The sequence below is a fragment of the Myxine glutinosa genome, chromosome 2 (assembly GCF_964187855.1).
Source record: "Myxine glutinosa chromosome 2, kmMyxGlut1.1, whole genome shotgun sequence".
In the NCBI taxonomy this organism is placed as follows: Eukaryota; Metazoa; Chordata; class Myxini; order Myxiniformes; family Myxinidae; genus Myxine; species Myxine glutinosa.
The window spans coordinates 86,593,659-86,615,926 of NC_136262.1; the positions used below are offsets into that span (position 1 = coordinate 86,593,659).

At 46.3% G+C, this 22,268-nt stretch overlaps 1 protein-coding gene across 13 annotated transcripts in view; it reads left to right on the forward strand.

Moving 5' to 3' along the window:
- Positions 1-22,268, forward strand: part of LOC137422340 (tight junction protein ZO-1) — a 633,827-nt gene that overhangs the window by 450,278 nt on the left and 161,281 nt on the right. For all 13 annotated transcript variants that reach the window (XM_078771176.1, XM_078771169.1, XM_078771173.1 and 10 more), the window contains 2 exons: positions 10,298-10,508; positions 13,362-13,462. In XM_078771176.1, coding sequence (XP_078627302.1) covers positions 10,298-10,508; positions 13,362-13,462 — 312 coding nt within the window. The remainder of the gene's footprint in view (positions 1-10,297; positions 10,509-13,361; positions 13,463-22,268) is intronic.

A 22,268-nucleotide genomic window follows, 5' to 3' on the forward strand; every position in this document is an offset into this window, starting at 1 on the left:
GAATTAGCTGTGCAGTACTGATGACTATGAAGGTGATGACGATGATGAATGTACTGGCGTTTTCCATACGCACGACTCTTTGTCTACCCTTCTACTGTACACTATGTACAGTATTTTATTTCTTGTAATATGTTTTAAATACTGTATTTTTCTTATTTCTTTACGTTTTTTAATTTTTTAGGCTAGAAAATGCTTATTTTACCACAAAAATATTTAAAATAATAGTATATAAAAATACATTTATACTGCAAAATCCCACGATATAGCGAAAAATCAGCGATATAATTTTACATATACTAGCGAGAAAAAACCGCGATGTACCGAATCCGCGAAAAGTGAACCGCGATATAGCGAGGGATGACTGTATATATATATATATATATATATATATATATATATATATATATATATATATATATATATATATATATATATATATATATGTTGTTGCGGACGCGGTTAAAGATGTTATTTACCGAGCGGTTGGTATTACCGCGACCGAACAGTTCCCCCGATTCTTCCCCAACTCACCCGATTCACCCAGACGTTGGCCAAATCGCGCTATGCCAAATCAATGATAGAAAGGACACGACGACTGGGAAAGAGGAAACGACGCAAGGGGTACAGTTCTCAAGACCTCCGGAGGAGGGTATAATTACAGTGGTGGAGAAAAGGGGTAGATTACAAGGCAGTGAGGTAAAGACACAGAAGAGATGGGCACTTAATTACCGTCTTATCTTATCCCAGACAGACCACAGACAAACGGAACAAGGCAGACTTACACAGGGATTGATGGCAGGAAGGGACAGGTAGGTCGATAGCACAAGGTGCACCTTGGCTCGGGGACAGGATAAAGCACGGTCCAGAAGATGCGGGGAGGTCTCACAGCGCTCGGAGGGGACGTCTTTCTTGCTTCAAGCTCAGCGCGCATCTGACGTCACCTCCCCCTCACTGTGCATGCTCAGCGGGGAGTGACACGCCCTCGGCTGGTTGGTTCCGCCCCACTGGGGCCGGTCCGCCGCTTCCATTGGGTGCGGGGGTTACCGGGCTCCGCCCTTGATGAGGAGCTGACAGGGAGCCCCTATTTGGTAACCCCGTCGAGCACATGTTTGATGGCGGCTCGTTGGGAAGGCCTGGTGCCCTCCCAACACCCCCTACCAACCAAGCCGGAGTGAGGACGCGCACTTCCTGCGCTCGTTGTTGTTGTTGTTGTAGTTGTTGTTAGGAAGAGCTGCGGGGAGGTATTGGGAGGTCCTAAACTTCCTAACGGTGCCATACAATCACATTCTGGTGCAACGAAGGGTCAGAATTAATGGAAACGAGTCCTTAACTGACATAGACTAAGAATAACTAGTAAGATGTCCTATAGTTGTCTTACATGAGATGCGGTGAACCTGGGCACGACATTTAATGGGGGAAATAGGGGGAGGTCGGGTCTACAGAGTGTTGTTTACAGAAAATGGGACTAGGGAATGGGGGATTGGGGATAGTTGGGAAGTATTGAGGAAATAGGGGAATATTTACAAGCGGATATGGATGGATGCAAATCCCATATCCGCAACACTGCACCCTTCTCTACCTCGGGGCTTCCCGACCCGATAAATTTTTACCTACTTTAGTGTGGCACTCAGATGTAGTTCCCTCTACTATTAACTCAACCCTGAGTGCGACAGTTTTACAGATGTTCACAAATGAGTAAATATGTCCCCCTGCGACGTTGCACCCTTCTCCTAACAGAAACACACCCACAGGATAACTGAATCGCGGAAAGCATCCTCAAACTAAACATACAGCCGGTAGGGAGCATTATTTATACAACACTGATATTTACACTACGATCCAGGACCTGTTCTTTGAGGAACACATGCAGATGTTATGCATAGGGAGAGCACGCATGCCAGCATCGATACACCAACCCACGAGTGCCCTGTGGCCCTACGGCCTTTAATAATGTGCAGAGCACCCCGTCCAAGCACCAAAAGCACCACCCCATTACGCACAGTCAGCACCATCCGGTGCACCAATAAAGTGTTCATAAAAATGCACAATTAAGTGTCCATGGTCACCGGTGGTGTCGCAGCCGGCCGATGTTCTGCCGCTGGTCTTGCCTTCATGGAGTGCACTTGGCCTTCTGGCTTCTTTAGAAATAAAGAAAGGCGCCAACCGCGTCCATTTCTGAATTGTGGCCGTCAGGGGGGCCAACTAAAAGTGGTTCACCTGTATGGCATAGGTGCCACGTTGACCCAGAGGTCCATCCACGGGTGGTGCTTGACCGCAAAAGAACTGCGGTCCACTGTGGGCGGCCACAAAAATTGCAGTCCATATGGTGTATCGATCCAGGCAGCAAGCAGCGGAAGTACAGGCCCACAACTGCGGAGCCAGCACCTCTCTCTCCTCTCTCTCTGCCCCAAAGCCAGATCCTCGGAGGTGGGAGACAAAAGAAGACAAGTGAGTAAGGTGGTAAGGGCGCAAAAGTGCATGCAATACAAGGTAATGCACACTGGGGGCACATGGGAACCAGGTGAGACAGGTACGTTCCTACCGTACGCCCCCCCCCCCCCCCCCCACCAGGTAACCTACATTGCCCCTCCATTACCCCTTACTGTATCCACAAAACACAACACTACCCATAAACATCTACTTTACACATCAACAACGTCCCTACTGTCTTCCCCGTTCCTCCCATAAACCAAATTCGTCTTCTCTCCCTCCTAACCAATCAAATTTGCCATTTCCAACTCTCATCAAAATCTGCCATCTCCAACTCAACATCAAAATCTGCCATCACCAATTCATCATCAGTCCCTCCTAAGGAGGGAGAGATCGAATCACCCCAATGTCTCATCCACGTCGTGATGCGTCTCACAAATCCAAACAGCAATTCTCCTTTCCTGCAACACAAAACAAAGAAAACACAGGTGTGGAGTCATCAGCATCACCTCAGGTAAGCGGCTGCGTATGGTGCGACAGGTTCATCAATCCTAACTATTTCCTAAATGACTTTAACAACTTTACATTACCCGGGGTCTTTCCCTGCCAATCCATTGGCCAACTTACACTGTGGGTTCTAAAAACCAATTCCCATTGACCAAACTGTGGTGCTTCTCAATTTGGGGTCTCACTCCCCCGATTCATGTCCCGGTGCCCTTGCACAATTTCTGGGCTGTGACGTGTAGCTCTCCCAGCAGGTCTACCCACCTGCACACCTCCACCACTGCAGTTGCCTCCCGAGCTTACCTGCTCCTTACCTAACCTATCTAACTGGGGAAGGCCCCTCCTGGCTCTGTCACCCCTTGGTGCCCTCTGGCACTGGGCTACCCGGGTCCGTCCTCCGGATCCTCGGACCCATCCACAACAACTACTACCGGCTCCCAGAGCCCACCTGCGGCCTCACCTGGCCGACATCCTCACAGTGGTGGAGTGCCCAAACCAACTACACACACTAACAGGCTACACGCCCAGCCATTTCCACAACACTAATGCACCCATCCAATCATCATTCTTCCACCCGCACCACAGATGTCAATATCCAACCACAATTTACCTATACCCTCTACCTAACACTTACACTACCCGCCCCGGGTATCCGTGATGGGGGTCCACTCTTCCCCCATCCACACCTTCGCACCACGCACACCACTCCGTACCACTTACTCCAACTCTCTCCACACCACTCATTCTCTGCTCCATATATTTCACACACCTGTACTTGCACACCTGTGCTCTCATACTTGGTGCCGCCTGCACCCTTCTCTCCCCCAAGCGCATTCACGCTGATCCACAACACTCACTACTCACCATGACACTCATCCGCAATGCTCTCTCATTCATCACTTGTACACTCACACACACCTCGGAGCATTGCCTCACCGATGCCTCATTTGAAGCTGCTCACCAGCACTTCCATTCATACTGCATCATCTGCTCTGTCTACTCCCTTCTAAAACTCGCGCTCCTCCGTCTTCCCTTACACTCAGCGCTCCCCCGTCATTATCAAACACTAAGCTACTACGTCCCCACTACAGGTACCAAGTCTCTTACTTAAATCTGGTCACCTCTAGTCCCTATCATTATCCAAGCCCTCCCTGGCTCGGTTGTCATAGCCACCCCATAAACTATAGCGCATCTGCCCCCTTTTTGTGAGGGATGACAGAGTTGCCATCCCACCACATCGGGCATCTCCCACTACCAATTTTGCACATCAAATTTCAACAAATCAAAAATTTGCCAATCACTACCCATCATCTGGCAATCATTACTGCCAATCCTTTGCCAATCATCAAATTTTGTTTTTCTAATTTCGGGGCCAAAACACTATCCTCGTCATTACAGTCTACTTACTAATGCCTCTCGGTGCGCCAATTCCCTTCTAAAGCTCGGCTTCGTACAGCCGAGCAATGAATGCGGGTTGTTTTGTGCCAGCGGCTGGATACGTCCGGCACTCGGTGCAGGGACGGGGGCTTACCCGTGCCGAGATCCCACGCACCACCTCGGCGCGGAGCCATCCAATTGCCCGATCTCGACCTGCCGGAACGTCTCAATAAAAAGTGGTCGCCATGACGACCCTTCCTATCGGGCTGCCCGCTCCGCCTAGTGGAGCACGGACGCGGCCGTTCAAAGCGCGGCCCGGCGTGGATCGCGTTCGGCGGTTCTTTCGAAACGGCCGTGGTTCGGGTCCCCGCTGGTCCTCGCGGCACGCGAAGCTGCCCGACGCGCACCGAGGGCCCGATTCGGCTATAAGTCGTTCTAACCTCTAACCTGGTTACCGTCGATGCCTCACCTGCATGCTTACACCCCGCAGCCCGTTCCTTGCTCACACATCCAGCCGTCTCCCTGCTCTTGGTCATTGCACCCTCTCTTACACACCCAGGTACACTCATTCCGCTCACAGACTTGGTCACACACCTGACCACCGAACACCTTGGCACACATTCGTCGCTCGCACACCTCACCAACACACCTCTTCGCGCCCCCTTCTCGGTCACCTCCTCTGTGACTATCACAGGTGTGCTCTCACTCGCACACCCAACCACGTGCCTCACGACCAACTCAAGTGTGCATTCCCACACACGCTCTACCATTCCAGGTGTGCATCCTTCCATTCCAGGTGTACATCCTCGCTCACCTGTCACAACCAACTCACGCTCCGTGTCACTTTCACTACTTTCACCTCCATTCTTGACAGCGCACTCACCCTTACTCTCGACAGCACACTCTTTCCTCATGCACCCGTCCGTTACACACCTTTCTCGCGCACACTCTCCCGTTACATCCTCTGTAACACTCACCACAGGCGTACACTTTCTCGTTACATCCTCTGTAACACTCACCACAGGCGTGCATTCCCCCTTACTCTTGACAGCGCACTCTTTCCCCATGCACCTGTCCGTTACACACCTTGCTCGCGCATCCTCTCCCGTTACATCCTCTGTAACACTCACCACAGGCGTGCATTCTTCCGTTACATCCTCGGTAACACTCCTCACTACGCGCTTCCATGTGCTCCCTCGCACACGCGCTACGACCGACTCACTCTCGACAGCACCCTCACTCCTTGGCGCGCACTTTTTCCTCACACACCCCAGAGTCTGACTTTCTCGCACACCTCCTTTTTCGCACACCAGACCTGTCGCACACTTCACCAACGGCCTCTCACGAACACCCGGGTCCATCTCGACCCCCAAGCTCATTAAATCACCTGGCGCATCACACGCACGACCATATTGGTCACCACTTACACCGGGTCCTCTTTCTCTTCGCTTCTCCTCCATCACCTGCGAATCCCTCATCCGGTTAATGAGCACATCATCACGATCCGAACACAGACTTTGGACCAATTCTTTTACTTCCTCTTTTATATCTTTCTTATCCCCTCTCCGTCGCTTCTTAATTTCGCTCACCCCTTCTTCCACTTCTTCTAATTTCTGCTTCACCTCTTTTATTTCCCGGTGCGTCTCCTCAAGTTCGTCCTCTAAGGCTACCTTGACCGTTTCTATGTGCGTCCTCACCTGCCGGTCCTACGTCTCCATTACCTGTGTCACCTCGTCCAACCTCGTTGTCAGTCCCTCACGTACCATCTGACATTGCTTCTGTGTCGCTATCAAGTCATTTTTTATGTCGTTTTGTGTCGCTTTTAACCCTCCTAGTACCGCAGTGTTCCTTTGAACCTGCTCCGTTAGTTCTTTTTGTCCCTCCGTCAGCTGTTCCACTCCCAGCGTCAACTCCTCTATACCACCTTGCAATTTTACAGTCCCCTTTCTCACCTCCTTCTCCATGCGCTCCTCACAGTGCCTCACCTCCTCGCGCACTCCTCCGACCTCCTCACTCACACCTCTTCTGATCTCCTTTCCCATCACTTGCATCTCCTGCCCAGATGCCACCCTCATCTGCTCCATTTCCTCCCTGTTAGCATCCAATTTAGTTTCTACCCCCATTCTGACCCCCTCTATCTGCTGCCCCATTTGTTTAACTTCCCTTTCCGCTTGGTCCCTCATGTCCCTCAATTTGCCTTCCATACTGTTTTCTAACCCCTCTAACCCCTTTTTCATCCCTTCCATTTGATTCTCTTGAGCGGCCATTCTGTTTTCTACCCCCGTTAACTCCTCCTGTATTTCCCCTAATCTATTGTCTAATCCCTCAAATTTGTTGTCTAGTCCCTCAAATTTGTTTCCTAATTCCTCTATTCTACTCCCTAACCCTCCGATCTGGGCCCCCATGTCCTCCCTCAATTTCTCGCTATTGGACCCCATGTCCTCCCTCAATTTCTCGCTATTGGACCCCATCCTTTGTTCTAACCGTTGGCTCTTGGCCCCCATGTCCTCCCTTAATTGCTTGCCCATTCTTTGTTCCAATTGTTCGCTATTCTGGGCCATAAGGGCCTTCATTTGTATAAAAAAAAGGCTCAAATCCACCAGCGGCGCTGCTGCGGGCGCGGTCGCCGTAGCCATCTGCGAGGCGCCATTTTGCGCGCCCGTAACCTCGGGCGCGAGGACGCCATTTTGCGAACCTGCCGTCCTCACTGCTTCGCTCTCCTCATGTCCCTCAATTTGGTCCTGGATTGACCCTGCCTCACTCTCCTCTACCGGAACCCAGCCGTCTTGATCTCCCATAGCGCGACTTTCAAAATTCGGGTTTTTTTTTTTTGTAAAACAAAATCAAATTTCGGTGACTTGTAATTTTGAGCGCGTTAAGCGCGCGTCGGGTCCGTATCTCACTCCCAGACACCAATTGTTGCGGTAATAACACAATTGGTGTCCAAAATTTGGGCTAAATAAATTTAGTCCCAGGTTCGAATCCCAACTCCTGACTACCAATTGTTGCGGACGCGGTTAAAGATGTTATTTACCGAGGGGTTGGTATTACTGCGACCGAACAGTTCCCCCGATTCTTCCCCAACTCACCCGATTCACCCAGACGTTGGCCAAATCGCGCTATGCCAAATCAATGATAGAAAGGACACGACGACTGGGAAAGAGGAAACGACGCAAGGGGTACAGTTCTCAAGACCTCCGGAGGAGGGTATAATTACAGTGGTGGAGAAAAGGGGTAGATTACAAGGCAGTGAGGTAAAGACACAGAAGAGATAGGCACTTAATTACCGTCTTATCTTAGCCCAGACAGACCACAGACAAACGGAACAAGGCAGACTTACACAGGGATTGATGGCAGGAAGGGACAGGTAGGTCGATAGCACAAGGTGCACCTTGGCTCGGGGACAGGATAAAGCACGGTCCAGAAGATGCGGGGAGGTCTCACAGCGCTCGGAGGGGACGTCTTTCTTGCTTCAAGCTCAGCGCGCATCTGACGTCACCTCCCCCTCACTGCGCATGCTCAGCGGGGAGTGACACGCCCTAGGCTGGTTGGTTCCGCCCCACTGTGGCCGGTCCGCCGCTTCCATTGGGTGCGGGGGTTACCGGGCTCCGCCCTTGACGAGGAGCTGACAGGGAGCCCCTATTTGGTAACCCCGTCGAGCACATGTTTGATGGCGGCTCGTTGGGAAGGCCTGGTGCCCTCCCAACACCCCCTACCGACCAAGCCGGAGTGAGGACGCGCACTTCCTGCGCTCGTTGTTGTTGTTGTTGTTGTTGTTGTTGTTGTTAGGAAGAGCTGCGGGGAGGTATTGGGAGGTCCTAAACTTCCTAACGGTGCCATACAATCACATTCTGGTGCAACGAAGGGTCAGAATTAATGGAAACGAGTCCTTAACTGACATAGACTAAGAATAACTAGCAAGATGTCCTATAGTTGTCTTACATGAGATGCGGTGAACCTGGGCATGACATTTAATGGGGGAAATAGGGGGAGGTCGGGTCTACAGAATGTTGTTTACAGAAAATGGGACTAGGGAATGGGGGATTGGGGATAGTTGGGAAGTATTGAGGAAATAGGGGAATATTTACAAGCGGATATGGATGGATGCAAATCCCATATCCTCAACTATATATATATATATATATATATATATATATATATATATATATATATATATATATATATATATATATATATACACACACACACAACACGCGCGCACACACACACACACACACACACACACACACATATATACAGACAGTATACAGGAGTGAGGGGTAGAGAAAGGAGACGAGAGGAGTGAGGGGAGTGGAGAGTAGGAGTGAAGAGGGGTTGGAGAGAAGTGGAAGGAATAATGGAGGAGGAAGGAGTGAGGGGTGGAGAGGATTGAGGGGGAAGGAGAAAGGAGAGGAGGAGTAAGAGGGTAGACGAGAGTGAAGGTGGAGAGGAGAATGAGGGGGGAGAGGAGAATGAGGGGAGAGAGAAGAGAATGAGGGGAGAGAGAGGAGTGAGGGGAGAGAGAGGAGTGAGCATTGGATCGGGTGAGAATTGGATCGAAGTGAGGGGGTAAGGAGAGGAGGAGTGAGGATCGGGAAAGGAGAAGCATGAGGGGGGAGAGAAGAGTGAGGTTTTTAACCATTTTGTAAAACTCTTCGTGCAGCTTCTAACTCAACATGTCCAAATGCCATACACGTCTATGCCCATGGATTTCCCACGGGTACCCCACTAGTCTAATAAATAAAATTAATCGGATGTCTGTCTGTCTGTGTTTTTTGCAAAGACAGCTGGGCCGACAACCACCAAATTTAGCACACAGAAAAACCCAGGGATTGTCCTAAAGGTATTTTCATTCACCAATCAGCCTTTAAAGACCGCAAAGACCCCTAATACCCCTTTTACATGCTTGAGAGATTAGAGTACATGCCGAATAACCCAAATACCCTTGGACCCCAAAGACCCCCTGATACCCCTCAAGGCCTTTAAGACCTCAAAGACCCTTAAGGGTGATACTTGGTGGGGGCGGCGGGGGGGGGGGAGGAAGGGAGGCGTAAATGCTCTATGTGTATATGTATTCCGTGTAGCGCCACCTGGTAGTGGTGGCAGAGGGTATTACAATTTCCTATTCCCCTGGGCAACACTAAGGTTTGAGGTTAAAGCACTCCTTGCATGGGTAAATAAGTCCTCCCTCCCTTCTCCCCACCCTTCTCCCCCCCAAAATGGAGGAGCCTGTCAAAGCCCCCTCCCCTTCCCCAAATATGTATATGCAGTATATCTTTCCCCTCCCCTGCCCCTCCCCTAATCTCTTTCCCACTCCTTCCCCCTCCTCTCTTCCCCTCTCTCCCTCCACCCTTCCCACTCCCCTCCCCTCTCCTCTTCCCCCTCCACTCCCTCTTCCTTCCCCCTCTCGATCCCCTCTCCTTTTCCCCTCCTCTTCGCTTTCCCCCCTTCCTTCCCCCCCCCCCCCCTCCTCCCTGGGCAATGCCGGGTTCTTCAGATATTTTCTCATATTTCCAATATCACCGTGAGTCCGATTTTCATTGAGGAACATAACTATTATAATGATCGTTAACCATTTTGAAATTGCCACTTTCTTCTAAATGCTGGAAATTATGTTTAAAAGAAGATTTGAACTTCAGATTTCGCACAAGCAACGCCAGGTTAAAGGTGTCCGGTGAACAGAACCGAGTCACTGAAAACACACACAATGCATGCACAAAAGGCCTCGTTCAACATTCATATGTCATTTTGAAAGTCGCATATTGGGGCCCACTATTTTTAAGGTTTTATTTGGACTAGAAACACCTAAATATTTTAAGGTTCTTGTATTTTTCACATTCAATCGTCAAAGGGCTTTTTTAAAGAGCTTCCGCAACCTCTCTTTGGTTTGCAGGGGCCAGAACATGTCGTGAAATCTGCAATTAACACACAAGCCAAGTTTGGTAGACCTGTTTTCATAATGATTATCTGCATGGTGTGACCCCAGGACAAGCACGCATTGCTGGACATCACACCCAACGCAGTGGATCGACTGAACTACGCTCAGTGGTATCCTATTGTAATCTTCCTGAACCCTGACAGCAAGGCTGGTGTCAAGACCATGCGACAGCGTCTCAGCCCTGAATCACGGAAGAGCTCCCGCAAGCTTTACGAGCGTTCAATTAGACTGAAGAAAACTAACGCTCATCTGTTCACAGGTCGGTACCATTTCAGACGGACACAGGTCCCAGCTTAGAGCTTACTATCTACTCTATGCAGCAATCAAGCATTATTATATATTGTTAATGTTCATGTTAACTGTCTGTCTGACTGACATGACTGTCTCCCCCCCAAATAAACTTGTTACATACACGTCAGGTGGGTCGACGACAACCGTTGACTACCTGATGGTGCGTAGGCGAGATAGGGGGCACCTCCGGGACACAAAGGTGATCCCGGGGGAGGAGGCTGTTTCACAGCACCACTTGGTTGTCTGCGACGTAAGGGTGAAAGGTGTGAGGAGAGCTCGGCGGGTGAAGTACCAACCGAGAATGAAGGTGTGGAGGTTGAAAGAGGTGACAGTAAGGGAGCATTAAAAGAGAGGCTGAGTAGGGTCGAGGATGATGTGGTTGAGCTTGAAAGTGGTTGGATGTCGATGAAAGCTAGTCTGTTGGGAGCCGTTGGTAAGGTATGTGGATGGACAAAAGGACCACCGAGGCACTCGGAAACATGGTGGTGGGATGATGAAGTTGGAAAGAGGATTGACGAGAAGAGGAAGAAGTTCAAGGAGTGGCAGAAGGCGAAGGGTACGGGAGCAGAAACAGCAGAGCATGAAAGTTATAAGGCAGCCAGGAAGGCTGCAAAGAAAGAGGTAGCAAAGGCGCAGGAGGCATGTAGGAAAATGTTCGGAGAACGCTTGGATTCGGAAGAGGGTCAGAAAGCAGTATTCAGGATTGCAAAGCAGATAGCAAAAGAGAGGTGTGATGTGACTGGGGGTGAGTTGCTTGAAGGATGAAGTGGGACAAATCGTTGTCGACCCAGATGGAATGAAAGGAAGATGGAAAAGATATATGGAAATGCTGTTGAATACAGAGAATGAATGGGATGGCAACATAGAGAATAACCCTGTTTTAGGACCGGCAGAGAAGATAACTGAGATGGAAGTTGAGGAAGCGATAAAAGCAATGAAGGGTAGAAAAGCGGGAGGGCCGACGGGAGTTGTGGGAGATATGTTGAAGGCAGCAGGAAGTTGGGGTGTGAAGAGAATGACAGAGATCTGTAATCTGGTGGTGAAAGAAGGCCGCATTCCAGTGGCTTGCGAACTGAGTACCCTCGTCCCTCTATACAAGGGGAAAGGTGACCCTCTGGAGTGTGGCTCGTACCGAGCGATAAAGTTATTGGAGCATGGAATGAAGGTATTGGAAAGGGTGTTGGAGAGGAGGATAAGGAAGAAAGTGAAGATCGACGAAATGCAGTTTGGATTCATGCCAGGAAGAGGAACAACAGACGCGCTTTTCATTGTGAGGCAGTTGCAGGAGAAGTACATGGAGAAGAGGAAGAAGTTGTTTCTTGGGTTTGTTGATCTGGAGAAAGCATTCGATAGGGTACCACGCAAAGTATTGACATGGGCATTGAGGAAGTTAGGAGTGGAGGAATGGTTGATCAGAGTAGTGATGGCAATGTACAAAAGAGCGCGCACAGCTGTAAGGACGAAGGACGGGAACAGTGGTGAGTTTGAGGTGAAGGTGGGAGTGCATCAGGGGTCGGTACTAAGTCCACTACTATTTGTAGCTGTGATGGAGGTGCTGGCTCAGAACGTAAAGGAGGGTTTACCGTGGGAGTTGTTGTATGCAGATGATCTGGTGTTGATTGCGGAAAGTATGGATGGACTGAAGGAAAAGATGAACACGTGGAAGGAATGTATGGAGACAAAAGGTCTGAAGGTGAATATCGGAAAAACGAAGGTGATGGCAAGTGGTAAAGCATGTGGTGAGGTGGAAATAACTGGGAAGTGGCCCTGTGCTGTGTGTAGGAAGGGTGTCGGAGTGAATTCCATTCAATGTACAATGTGCGCTGAGTGGGTTCATCAAAAATGTAGTGGTCTGCGAGGGTCATTAACCAGTGTGGCAGCTACATTCAAATGTAAGGTGTGCACAGAGGGAGGTGCAGATGGAGGAAATGTTGAGTTGGATCTTGGAGACGGCGTGAAGCTGGAAGGTGTGAAAACATTTTGCTACCTCGGAGACATGCTGAATGGAGAAGGTGGATCAGACTCGGCAACGGTTGCTCGAGTGAGATGTGCATGGAAGAAGTTTCGGGAACTGAGTGGCGTGCTGATGATGAGGGGAGTGTCGTTGAAGCTGAAGGGAAAGGTGTATGCTGCATGTGTGAGAAGTGTTATGATTTATGGGAGCGAGACATGGGTAATGAAAGTAGAGCAGCAAAGAAGGTTGGAAAGGGTGGAAATGCGAATGGTTCGACGGATGTGCGGAGTATCGTTGAGAGAGAGGAAGACAAATGATGAATTGCGAAAGATGATGGGAATAGAGCCTGTGATTGATGCTGTGAAGAGGAACAGGTTGAGATGGTTTGGTCATGTGTTGAGGAAGGATGAAAGTGACTGGCTGAGAAGAGTGATGGAAATGAATGTAGAAGGAAGCAGAGGACGGGGAAGACCGAGAAAGACTTGGCTAAAGATGGTGGAAGAAGAAATGCGGGCAAGGGGGTTAACAAGGAGAGATGCAGAAAATAGGGCAAAATGGAGAAGATTGTCATGGGGACCGCAAGGCTAACCCCCGCTCTAGCAGGGAAAATTGCCTTTAAAATGCATGTTATTGTTGTTGTTGTTAATGTTCATGTTGACATATTTAATTACAAAGAACATTCCATGCTTTACAATGTAAAAACCACCACAGCCGTCTTGTATTTGGGCAATGTTTTTTATGTTGTTAAATATGCCTGAGATGCTTGTAAGATTGTGGTTTCTGCCAAGTGTTTTGGTTACTTTGTCCTGTGCTGAATGTCTTTTATTGCAGCAGCTAATGGTGCAATGAAATGTCATCTCCTTTCAGCAACCATTCAACTCAATTACATGAATGAAAACTGGTTCACCACACTGAAGGAGACAATCCGTCAGCAGCAGAACCAGCTTGTGTGGGTTTCTGAAGGAAAGGTACATCCCTTGGCTATCTTATTGTAACCCTCAGGATTTCAGGAGAGTTTGATGTTGTAGAGGGGTTGATGTGCATAAATTCCTCTGATTGTGCTGGAACTGCAGTGTACGGTATTCTTCAAACACTGGAAGATATGTCCAAGACTCTAAATCCATTAAAACGCGTCCATTACTCTGAATTAGCCTGGTGTTAGCTTAGCGGTTAGGGCGCCAGCTTGGGATCCTAGGATCCTGGGTTCAAATCCCAAACGATCGCTGAATTAACGCCAGGTGGGTTGACTCAGCCTGTCATCCTTCCAAGGTCGGCAAATTGAGTACCTGTTCACTGGTAATTCCCTGTGTGTCACAAGAGGCGACTAACAGGGTTGGCGGCAGGAAGGTCATCCGGCCGTACAACATTGCTTCAAAAAGGGGACCACGGTGCCCAAAAAAAAGGCCAACCCCGCTCTGCAGGGAAAAATGGCCTCTAAAGGTGGTTCATTACTCTGAATTGCAGTCACATTACCATCAGTACAAGAGTTGAAAGCAGTTAGATTTCAAATATTAAATAGCATCTTGTTGTAGCATTCTTCAACAGAATGCTCATTAATTTTGCTTTCAAAGCAAACAACTTTGTTGATGCAAATTTTATTGTCTCCTCTTAAGGTAATCTCCTAGTCATGCTCGCACATCAGGTAATCGATTGTCATAGTGTCCATGGTAATGCTTTTACTTCTAATGGCTGCATTTGATTTCGCTGATGTGTTTTTTCTACTAACGCCAAACATGCTCTCTCTTTCTCTTTTCCTCCTGACACAGGTCTAGCAAAAATCTTATTTTTGTCCTACTGAAAATACCATTTTAAAGGAAGAAACCCAGGTCCCAGATTGAAGCTTTAAAATGCTGGCTCAAACACTGCCCCTTTGGTGGTGGTTATTTTTTGCAATATATATATATATTGATATATATATATATATACGTGTGTGTGTGTGTGTGTGTGTGTGTGTGTGTGTGTGTGTGTGTGTGTGTGTGTGTGTGTGTGTGTGTGTGTGTGTGTGTCCGTCCCAGAGATGTTGTGGAGTCGTTACTATAATAGGTAAGATTTTGCGAAGCAAAGCAAAACAAAATTTTGGAGAGGATTTTGGGGGGGCACTTAACCCCTCCCTGTCCCCCACGCTCTGAGTGATCAAACTTAATGGGAAGCTCTAAAATTAAATTTAAGAATTTTGTGTCCAGCAATATTACTGCACCACAGAGTGTTCTTTAACCTGGCTTATTTTATTTCAAAAAGTGTAAAACTACATAATACATATGCAAAGACTTTAATTGGGTTGCTTTTTGTAAAATGAATAGAAATTGATTTCCTTTTCTTGATATCAGGAGCTTATTTATGAAATCAAACCCATGCATAAGCCTCAGATTTCCAAATGAGATTATCAGACACCGGCCCCTTTTCAGAAAGGTTTAATGGTGGCAAACCTTTGCATTGGAAATGTATGCACAAACACTATGCCATAGAAGAAACAAGAAAGAGCAATCAGAGATTGCAGACCCTCGCCAGGACGTTAGTGGTTTTTAAGGCTTTTGTGTAAAACAAATATGGCGGCCGAACCCCGTGACCGATGACATCATCTTTTTTTTTTCTTGACCAATTTATCCATAGATGACGCTCAAGAAATTTCATCTTCATCGGATGAAGTTTTGTACTTGTCGAATTCTGATGTCATCATGGAGGCACCTATGGCATCATCATTAACATATGTTATTCCCCATGGAGAGTTCTTTACAATGAGCCATGTCTCAATTTTTTTCTATGCAGCACTTTCGGAGATATGGAGGTGCAAAGTTTTTCAGTTTTTCCAAGATGGCACCCATTTCCTGTCAATCAGACCAACGGTTGCATAGAAAATCATATTTATTCTGTGCGGACAATCAAACAAACAAGAAATATATCGTGCAAAGCACGATACTTGCGAAATCCGCAAAATAAGTTGTTGGCCTATGATGACTTCAAAAATAATTGATGGTTGAATTCAGTGACCTGGTATGCAAAGCCTCTTAAAATTTCAAGTCAATCGGATGGAAATTGAGGATTTTAGAAATCTGGCCTATGTTTACCTTTTGACCTATGTTGACCTCAAAATAGTTGGGGGTTGAATTATGTGACCAGATATGCAAATCCTCTTCAAATTTCAAGTTAATTGGATAAAAATTTAGGATTTTAGAAACTTGGTCTGTGTTGACCTTTTGGCCTATGTTGACTTTTTGGCCTATGTTTACTCCAAAAATACTTGGTGGTTGAATTCAGTGACAAGATATGCAAATCCTCTTAAAATGTCAAGTCAATTGGATGAAAATTGAGGATTTTAACAATTTGACTTAGTTGATGACCTTTGGCCTATGTTGACCTATTGACCTTTTGACCCCAAAAGCAGTAATCTTCTTGCTTATGACCAACTCTACATGAAGTTTCGTGAAGATCGGTTGAAAATTGTGACCTGTCGGCGACTGACATACAGACAAACAGACAGAATAATGCACAAGACCAACCAATATACTTGAAAAATCTTCGATTTTCGCAAGTAATAAACAGACAAACGGACTCAAACCTCTCCTTCGGCGAGGGTAAGAAGCAAAAAACACACCAGCAACACCTAAAGGTCTGCTTAAAATATGCCAAAATGATATTAATGAACAAGAAATGCATATAAAAATGACTTACTTGCTCCTGTTTGGTAACCATGATTAATGCTAAAACAATCATGAAATAAAATATAGTGCAACCATCGTGCCTGGCAATGGAAGGGTGTTGAACTTGTACAACTGCCAATGTATAATGAGGACTAGAACTCCACATAAACATCAACGTGATCAACACTAAGATTCAAGACAATTATAAACGCATGTTTGGATTATCTTGGATAAGAACATCTACTGTATAAGAGAGCCGTTGGTCTGTGTGTCTGTCTGTCTGTCTGTCTGTCTGTCTGTCTGTCTGTGTGCATGTGTCACCATTTTTCTCAGAGATGGCTTAACGGATATTCGTCAAACTTTCAGAGCTTAATCAGTGAGTACCTGGAAGTGTTTTACACAAAAAGAAAATAAAAAATTTTGAAAAAAAAAAGTTCGAATTTTTGGATTTTTTAAAAATCGCTCGATTAGTGCCTAAGCCTTTTTGATTAATGACAGTTATATACAAGTAAACATTCACATAAATAAATGAAAAACAATCACCAGTCATTTGACCACATAACAAAAAACAAATCCGGGAGCGGTCGAAGTTGGTGGTAAGGCTTCTTATATTTCCTGAACGTCATCATACTTAACTCAGAATTGTGATGAAATACTTAAATAAGCAATTGTGATGAATGGCACATTCCCCGGCATATATTCAATGAAAAGGTAAAATGATGATTTGACATTTGTGATGGATTCTGATTTGGATGTAATTGCTTTTCCATTATATTTGCCCTCATTTCAAATATACACAAAGAATTAAGTTAAGCACCCCCCCGTTTTTTTACAACCTCGCACATTACAAGTTTGTTGTCGTCAAAACAGTGTAATATACCCATGATATTGCTATATTTTCTGGAGAAGTGATATTATGGTCACATAAAAACATAACAATCATGCCGTTTTCAATATTTTATTCTGAATAATTTAAGGTGAAATTTTTTGGGAATTTTAGGCATATTTTCACCTCAATTTAAGTATGGAGCTATAGGTCCATCACGGACAGTGTGGATGACGTTTATGTTTTCTAACCTACAGTCATTGTTCTGAGAAGACCTCTAGCGATCTTTGCGTCAATAACGTGTGTAGGACCCACGTGATCGGATGGAGCAAGGTGCTGTGACAACCATCCCCTGGCCTGCGTACAGTCCTGACCTGAACCCCCTCGAGCACGTTTGGGACATGTTGGGACGACAAATTGCGAAGATGGTCCCTCCAATAGCCAATCTGGATGAATTGGAACGTGCATTACATCGGGAATGGAACAACCTGCCACAGCAACGCATACGACGGCTTACAGGGTCTATGAGACGTAGGGTTGAGTCAGTGATCCGATCACGTGGGTCCTACACACGTTATTGACGCAAAGATCGCTAGAGGTCTTCTCAGAACAATGACTGTACGTTAGAAAACATAAACGTCATCCACACTGTCCGTGATGGACCTATAGCTCCATACTTAAATTGAGGTGAAAATATGCCTAAAATTCCCAAAAAATTTCACCTTAAATTATTCAGAATAAAATATTGAAAACGGCATGATTGTTATGTTTTTATGTGACCATAATATCACTTCTCCAGAAAATATAGCAATATCATGGGTATATTACACTGTTTTGACGACAACAAACTTGTAATGTGCGAGGTTGTAAAAAAACGGGGGGGTGCTTAACTTAATTCTTTGTGTATATGTTAATGTTTCTTTTTCGCTTGAGCAACGCCGGGTACTCCAGCTATAAATGCTTTCATACTTTACTCGGGGTACAAATACAAATACAAATACAAATACAACTTTTACTGGGGGGTAACATATGCTATGTGGCCGCGGCCTCATTTGGGGGTGTGTGGGTGTAAATTCTCTATGTAAATGTGTACCGTGTAGTGCCACCTGGTGATGGTGGCAGAGGTTGTTACAATTTCCTTTTTTTACCTGTGCAACACTGAGGTTCTGAAGCACTCTTTGAATGGGAAAAAAATTTCCTCCATCCCTTTCCCCCCAAAACGGAGGGGCTTGTCAAAGCCACCCCACCCCCCAAAAGATGTATATGTAGTATATCTTTCCCCTCCCTCTCCCCTCCCCTCCCCCTTCCACTCCCCCACTCCCTTCCTCACTCCTTCCTCTCCTGCTTCCTCCCATCCCCCCAAACCCCCGGCAACGCCGGGTACTTGTGCTCGTCAACAATAATGGACATTTTTTCAGTGGAGAACTCTAATGGGCTTTCAATAGCAATTCTCACAACCTGGCCCAGAGAGGATTCTGAAATATTTCGCAAAGCTGTTTTCTTCAACTTTAACTCCCTAGAAACTCTCAACTGAACTACTGGAGAAGGGTAGTAGGAGGTAGACGATCAGCAGATGCAAAACGTTGGTAAATTGCCCTGGCATTGAAGATCCTTTTGCATATCCTGAAAGAGGTCCCGGAAACTGGAGGCTTCCATGTCACTGAAGTGATAGTCTTTTATATTTTCCTCCTTTTGCTTCTGAGTGTTGATACGCATTTCACAATTAAGACATGGGCGTGTGATATAGCAAGGTACAGACACATTACATGTGTACATTGATTACGTCAAAAGATAGCCATTCAAGGTTTCACAACACCAAAAAATGACACCATGAATAACCGGATTTCTTTGTTTTGGGGTGCATTACCCAATAGTTACAACGACAACAAAGACATTTATTATTGTTAACAACTATCCATGATTTTATGAGTTTATTTGATGGTGTGTTGAAAAGTAATGCCTCCTATTCTTTTTCTCAAAAAACAGGAAGATATTCAAATGAAACAAAGACAAATACTAACATCAATCTCTTCAATCCCACTCCTCCTTCCAGGTGTTCAAAACAGCTGTTCACCACCATCTCATCTTCCCCCATCCAAAACCTTGATCTTTTCTACCCCCATTAATCCACCCCAAATTCGCCTCCTTCAAATTCCCTGTTTGCTTTCCTGAAAGTCCCTGTAGTGTTCATCTTGTTTATCCCGTGTACCCACCCCAGCCCTCTCCCTTCCCCAGATCTTCTGATGTCCCTGATCTCTACTGTTGTTGTGCTTCCCTCTCTCTCCCCCTTGTCTCCCACTCCCTTTATTATGCACTACATGGCCAAACGTATGCGGACACCTCTTCTAATTAGTGGATTCGGCTGTTTCTGTCACACCCATTGCTGACAGGTATATATAATCAAGCACACAACCATTCAATCTCCATAGACAAACATTGTCAGTGGAATGGGCCGTACTGAAGAGCTCTGTGACTTTCAACATTGCACCGTCATAGGATGCCACCTTTCCAACAAGTCAGTTCGTCAAATTTCTACCCAGCTAGAGCTGCCCCGGTCAACTGTAAGTGCTGTTATTATGAAGTGGAAACGTCTAGGAGCAACAACAGCTCAGCCGCGAAGTGGTAGGCCACACAAGCTCACAGAACGGGACCGCCGAGTGCTGAAGCGCATAGCGCGTAAAAATTGTCTGTCCTGAGTTGCAACACTCATTACCGAGTTCCAAACTGCCTCTGGAATCAACGTCAGCACAACAACTGTTTATCGGGAGCTTCATGAAATTGGTTTCCATGGCCGAGCAGCCGCACACAAGCCTAAGATCACCATGCGCAATGCCAAGCGTCGGCTGGAGTGGTGTAATGCTCACCGACATTGGACTCTGGAGCAGTGAAAATGCGTTTTCTGGAGTGATGAATCATGCTTCACCATCTGGCAGTCCAACGGACGAATCTGGGTTTGGCGGATGCCAGGAGAACGCTACCTGCCTGAATGCGTAGTGCCAACTGTAAAGTTTGGTGGAGGAGGAATAATTGTCTGAGGCTGTTTTTCATGGTTCGGGCTCGGCCCCTTAGTACCAGTGAAGGGAAATCTTAACATAACAGCACACAATGACATTCCAGACGATTGTGTGCTTCCAACTTTGGGGCAACAGTTTGGGGAAGGCCCTTTCCTGTTTCAGCATGACAATGCCCCCGTGCACAAAGTGAAGTCCATACAGAAATGGTTTGTCGAGATCGATGTGGAAGAACTTGACTGGCCTGCACAGAGCCCTGACCTCAACCCCATCGAACACCTTTGGGATTAATTGGAACGCCGACTGCGAGCCTGGCCTAATCGCCCAACATCAGTGCCCGACTTCACTAATGCGCTTGTAGCTGAATGGAAGCTAATTCCCGAAGCAATGTTCCAACATCTAGTGGAAAGCCTTCCCAGAAGAGTGGAGGCTGTTATAGCAGCAAAGGGGGGACCAACTCCATATTAATACCCATTATTTTGGAATGAGATGTTCGACGAGCACATTCGGGTGTGATGTTCAGGTGTCCACATATTTTTGGCCATGTTGTGTATGTTCTATGTCTTAGCTCTCATACGAGCCTAGACCAAGTATACAAAAAAAACTTTATTCTATCAAGGTGCACATTTATTTTTCAACAAAATCACCACTGGGGTCCACTCATTTCTGAAAACGTCCAAGTAGTGTTGTCATCCCATCACAATCGTACTGTGCTTCTTTCTGACTTAACCAGCGCTTTACAGTGGCCTCAACATCATCGTCGGAAAAAAATGTTGGCCATAAAGGTGTTTCTTAAGTTTTGGGAAGAGATGAAAGTCTGATGGAGCCAAGTCCGGGCTGGTGATTATTTGTGGCGGTACTCCATTGATCGTCTCTTACTCTCAGGGTCATAATGGTACACAAAACTCTCCAGTCATCTCATGTCAGTCATCTCATCTCATCTCCAGTCATCTCATCTCCAGTCATCTCATCTCCAGTCACATCATCTCCAGTCACATCATCTCCAGTCATCTCATTTTCAGTCTGTCATCTCATCTCCAATGCTTCACAGCACACACCATGCTGCCTGTCCTCTGCCATCTTCACTAACATAGCACTGAGACATATAGTGTCAGAAGCGCAAAACTTCACGCCCAGTAGTGGGAAGAACTAATGTGCAGACTGCGCTTTGTTTCATTTGAATATCTTCACCTGTTTTGGAAAAAAAGAATAGGAGGCATTACTTTTCAACACACTCTTATATAATACAGTATTGTATAATACTTATGATAATTAATAGATCTTACCTCTTAATATATTGCTCCCAATTGAGCCTGGTGTTGGCTTAGCGGTTAGGGTGCTGGCTTGGAATCCTAGGATCCTGAGTTTGAATCCCGGTTGATTGCTGAATTAACACCAGGGGGGTTGACTCAGCCTGTCATCCTTCCGAGGTCGGCAAATTGAGTACCAGCTTGCTGGGATGAATGATCCCGGTGTGTACCCCGGTTTAGCATAGGTACACCGTATCCCTGCTCATCGTAAGAGGTGACTAAGGGTTGGCGTCAGGAAGGGCATCCGGCCATAAAAACTGCCTCACAAAGGGAACCATGAGGTCATGGGGCCCGCAAGGCTAACCCCCGCTTTAGCGGGGAAAAATGGCCTCAAAACGATCATTCATTCATTCATGTTGCTCCAAATTGCTGATCTGTAGATCAAGCAAGCATGGTCTTTTATCAAAGGAAGAACAAACAGTTGCGCATGCTCATAAAGCATCCATATCTGCGTAGCAATCAGAAACCTTCAATTTCCACCGAATTGAAACCAGTACAAGGTTCCTGAATTCAAATCTATTTTTATTTCTTCATTGAAGTACATCAGTAAATACTTTCCCTAGTTAAAAATAATCTGTACATATCAAACACTCATATTTTCAGCATCATTCATATCATCAATTCAGAAAAATAGTAAATGTTTTTCTCTGAATAAAACTATCTGATTTTTCTCAGAAAAATACGATTCTTTTCAAATATCTTCATTTGATTTTTAGCTCACTTTATAAGCTTTAGTCCGGTGGTCCGGTGAGCTTCTGCTATCAAGCAGTGTCTGTAGGTAAGTGAATGAGTGAGTGAGTGAGTCTGTAAACATTTCAGTAATTATCGCTTGAAGCAAACACACGGTTTTGGTGAAACTTTGCCACTAGCTTCATATCTGATGCTTAAGGAAGGTGTATTGACCGCATCAAAAAGTTAGCTCATTAAGGGGGTCTACAATACAAGGGGTTTAAGCCCCGCAAAATAGGTATTTCCTCTCTTCTCTGAAA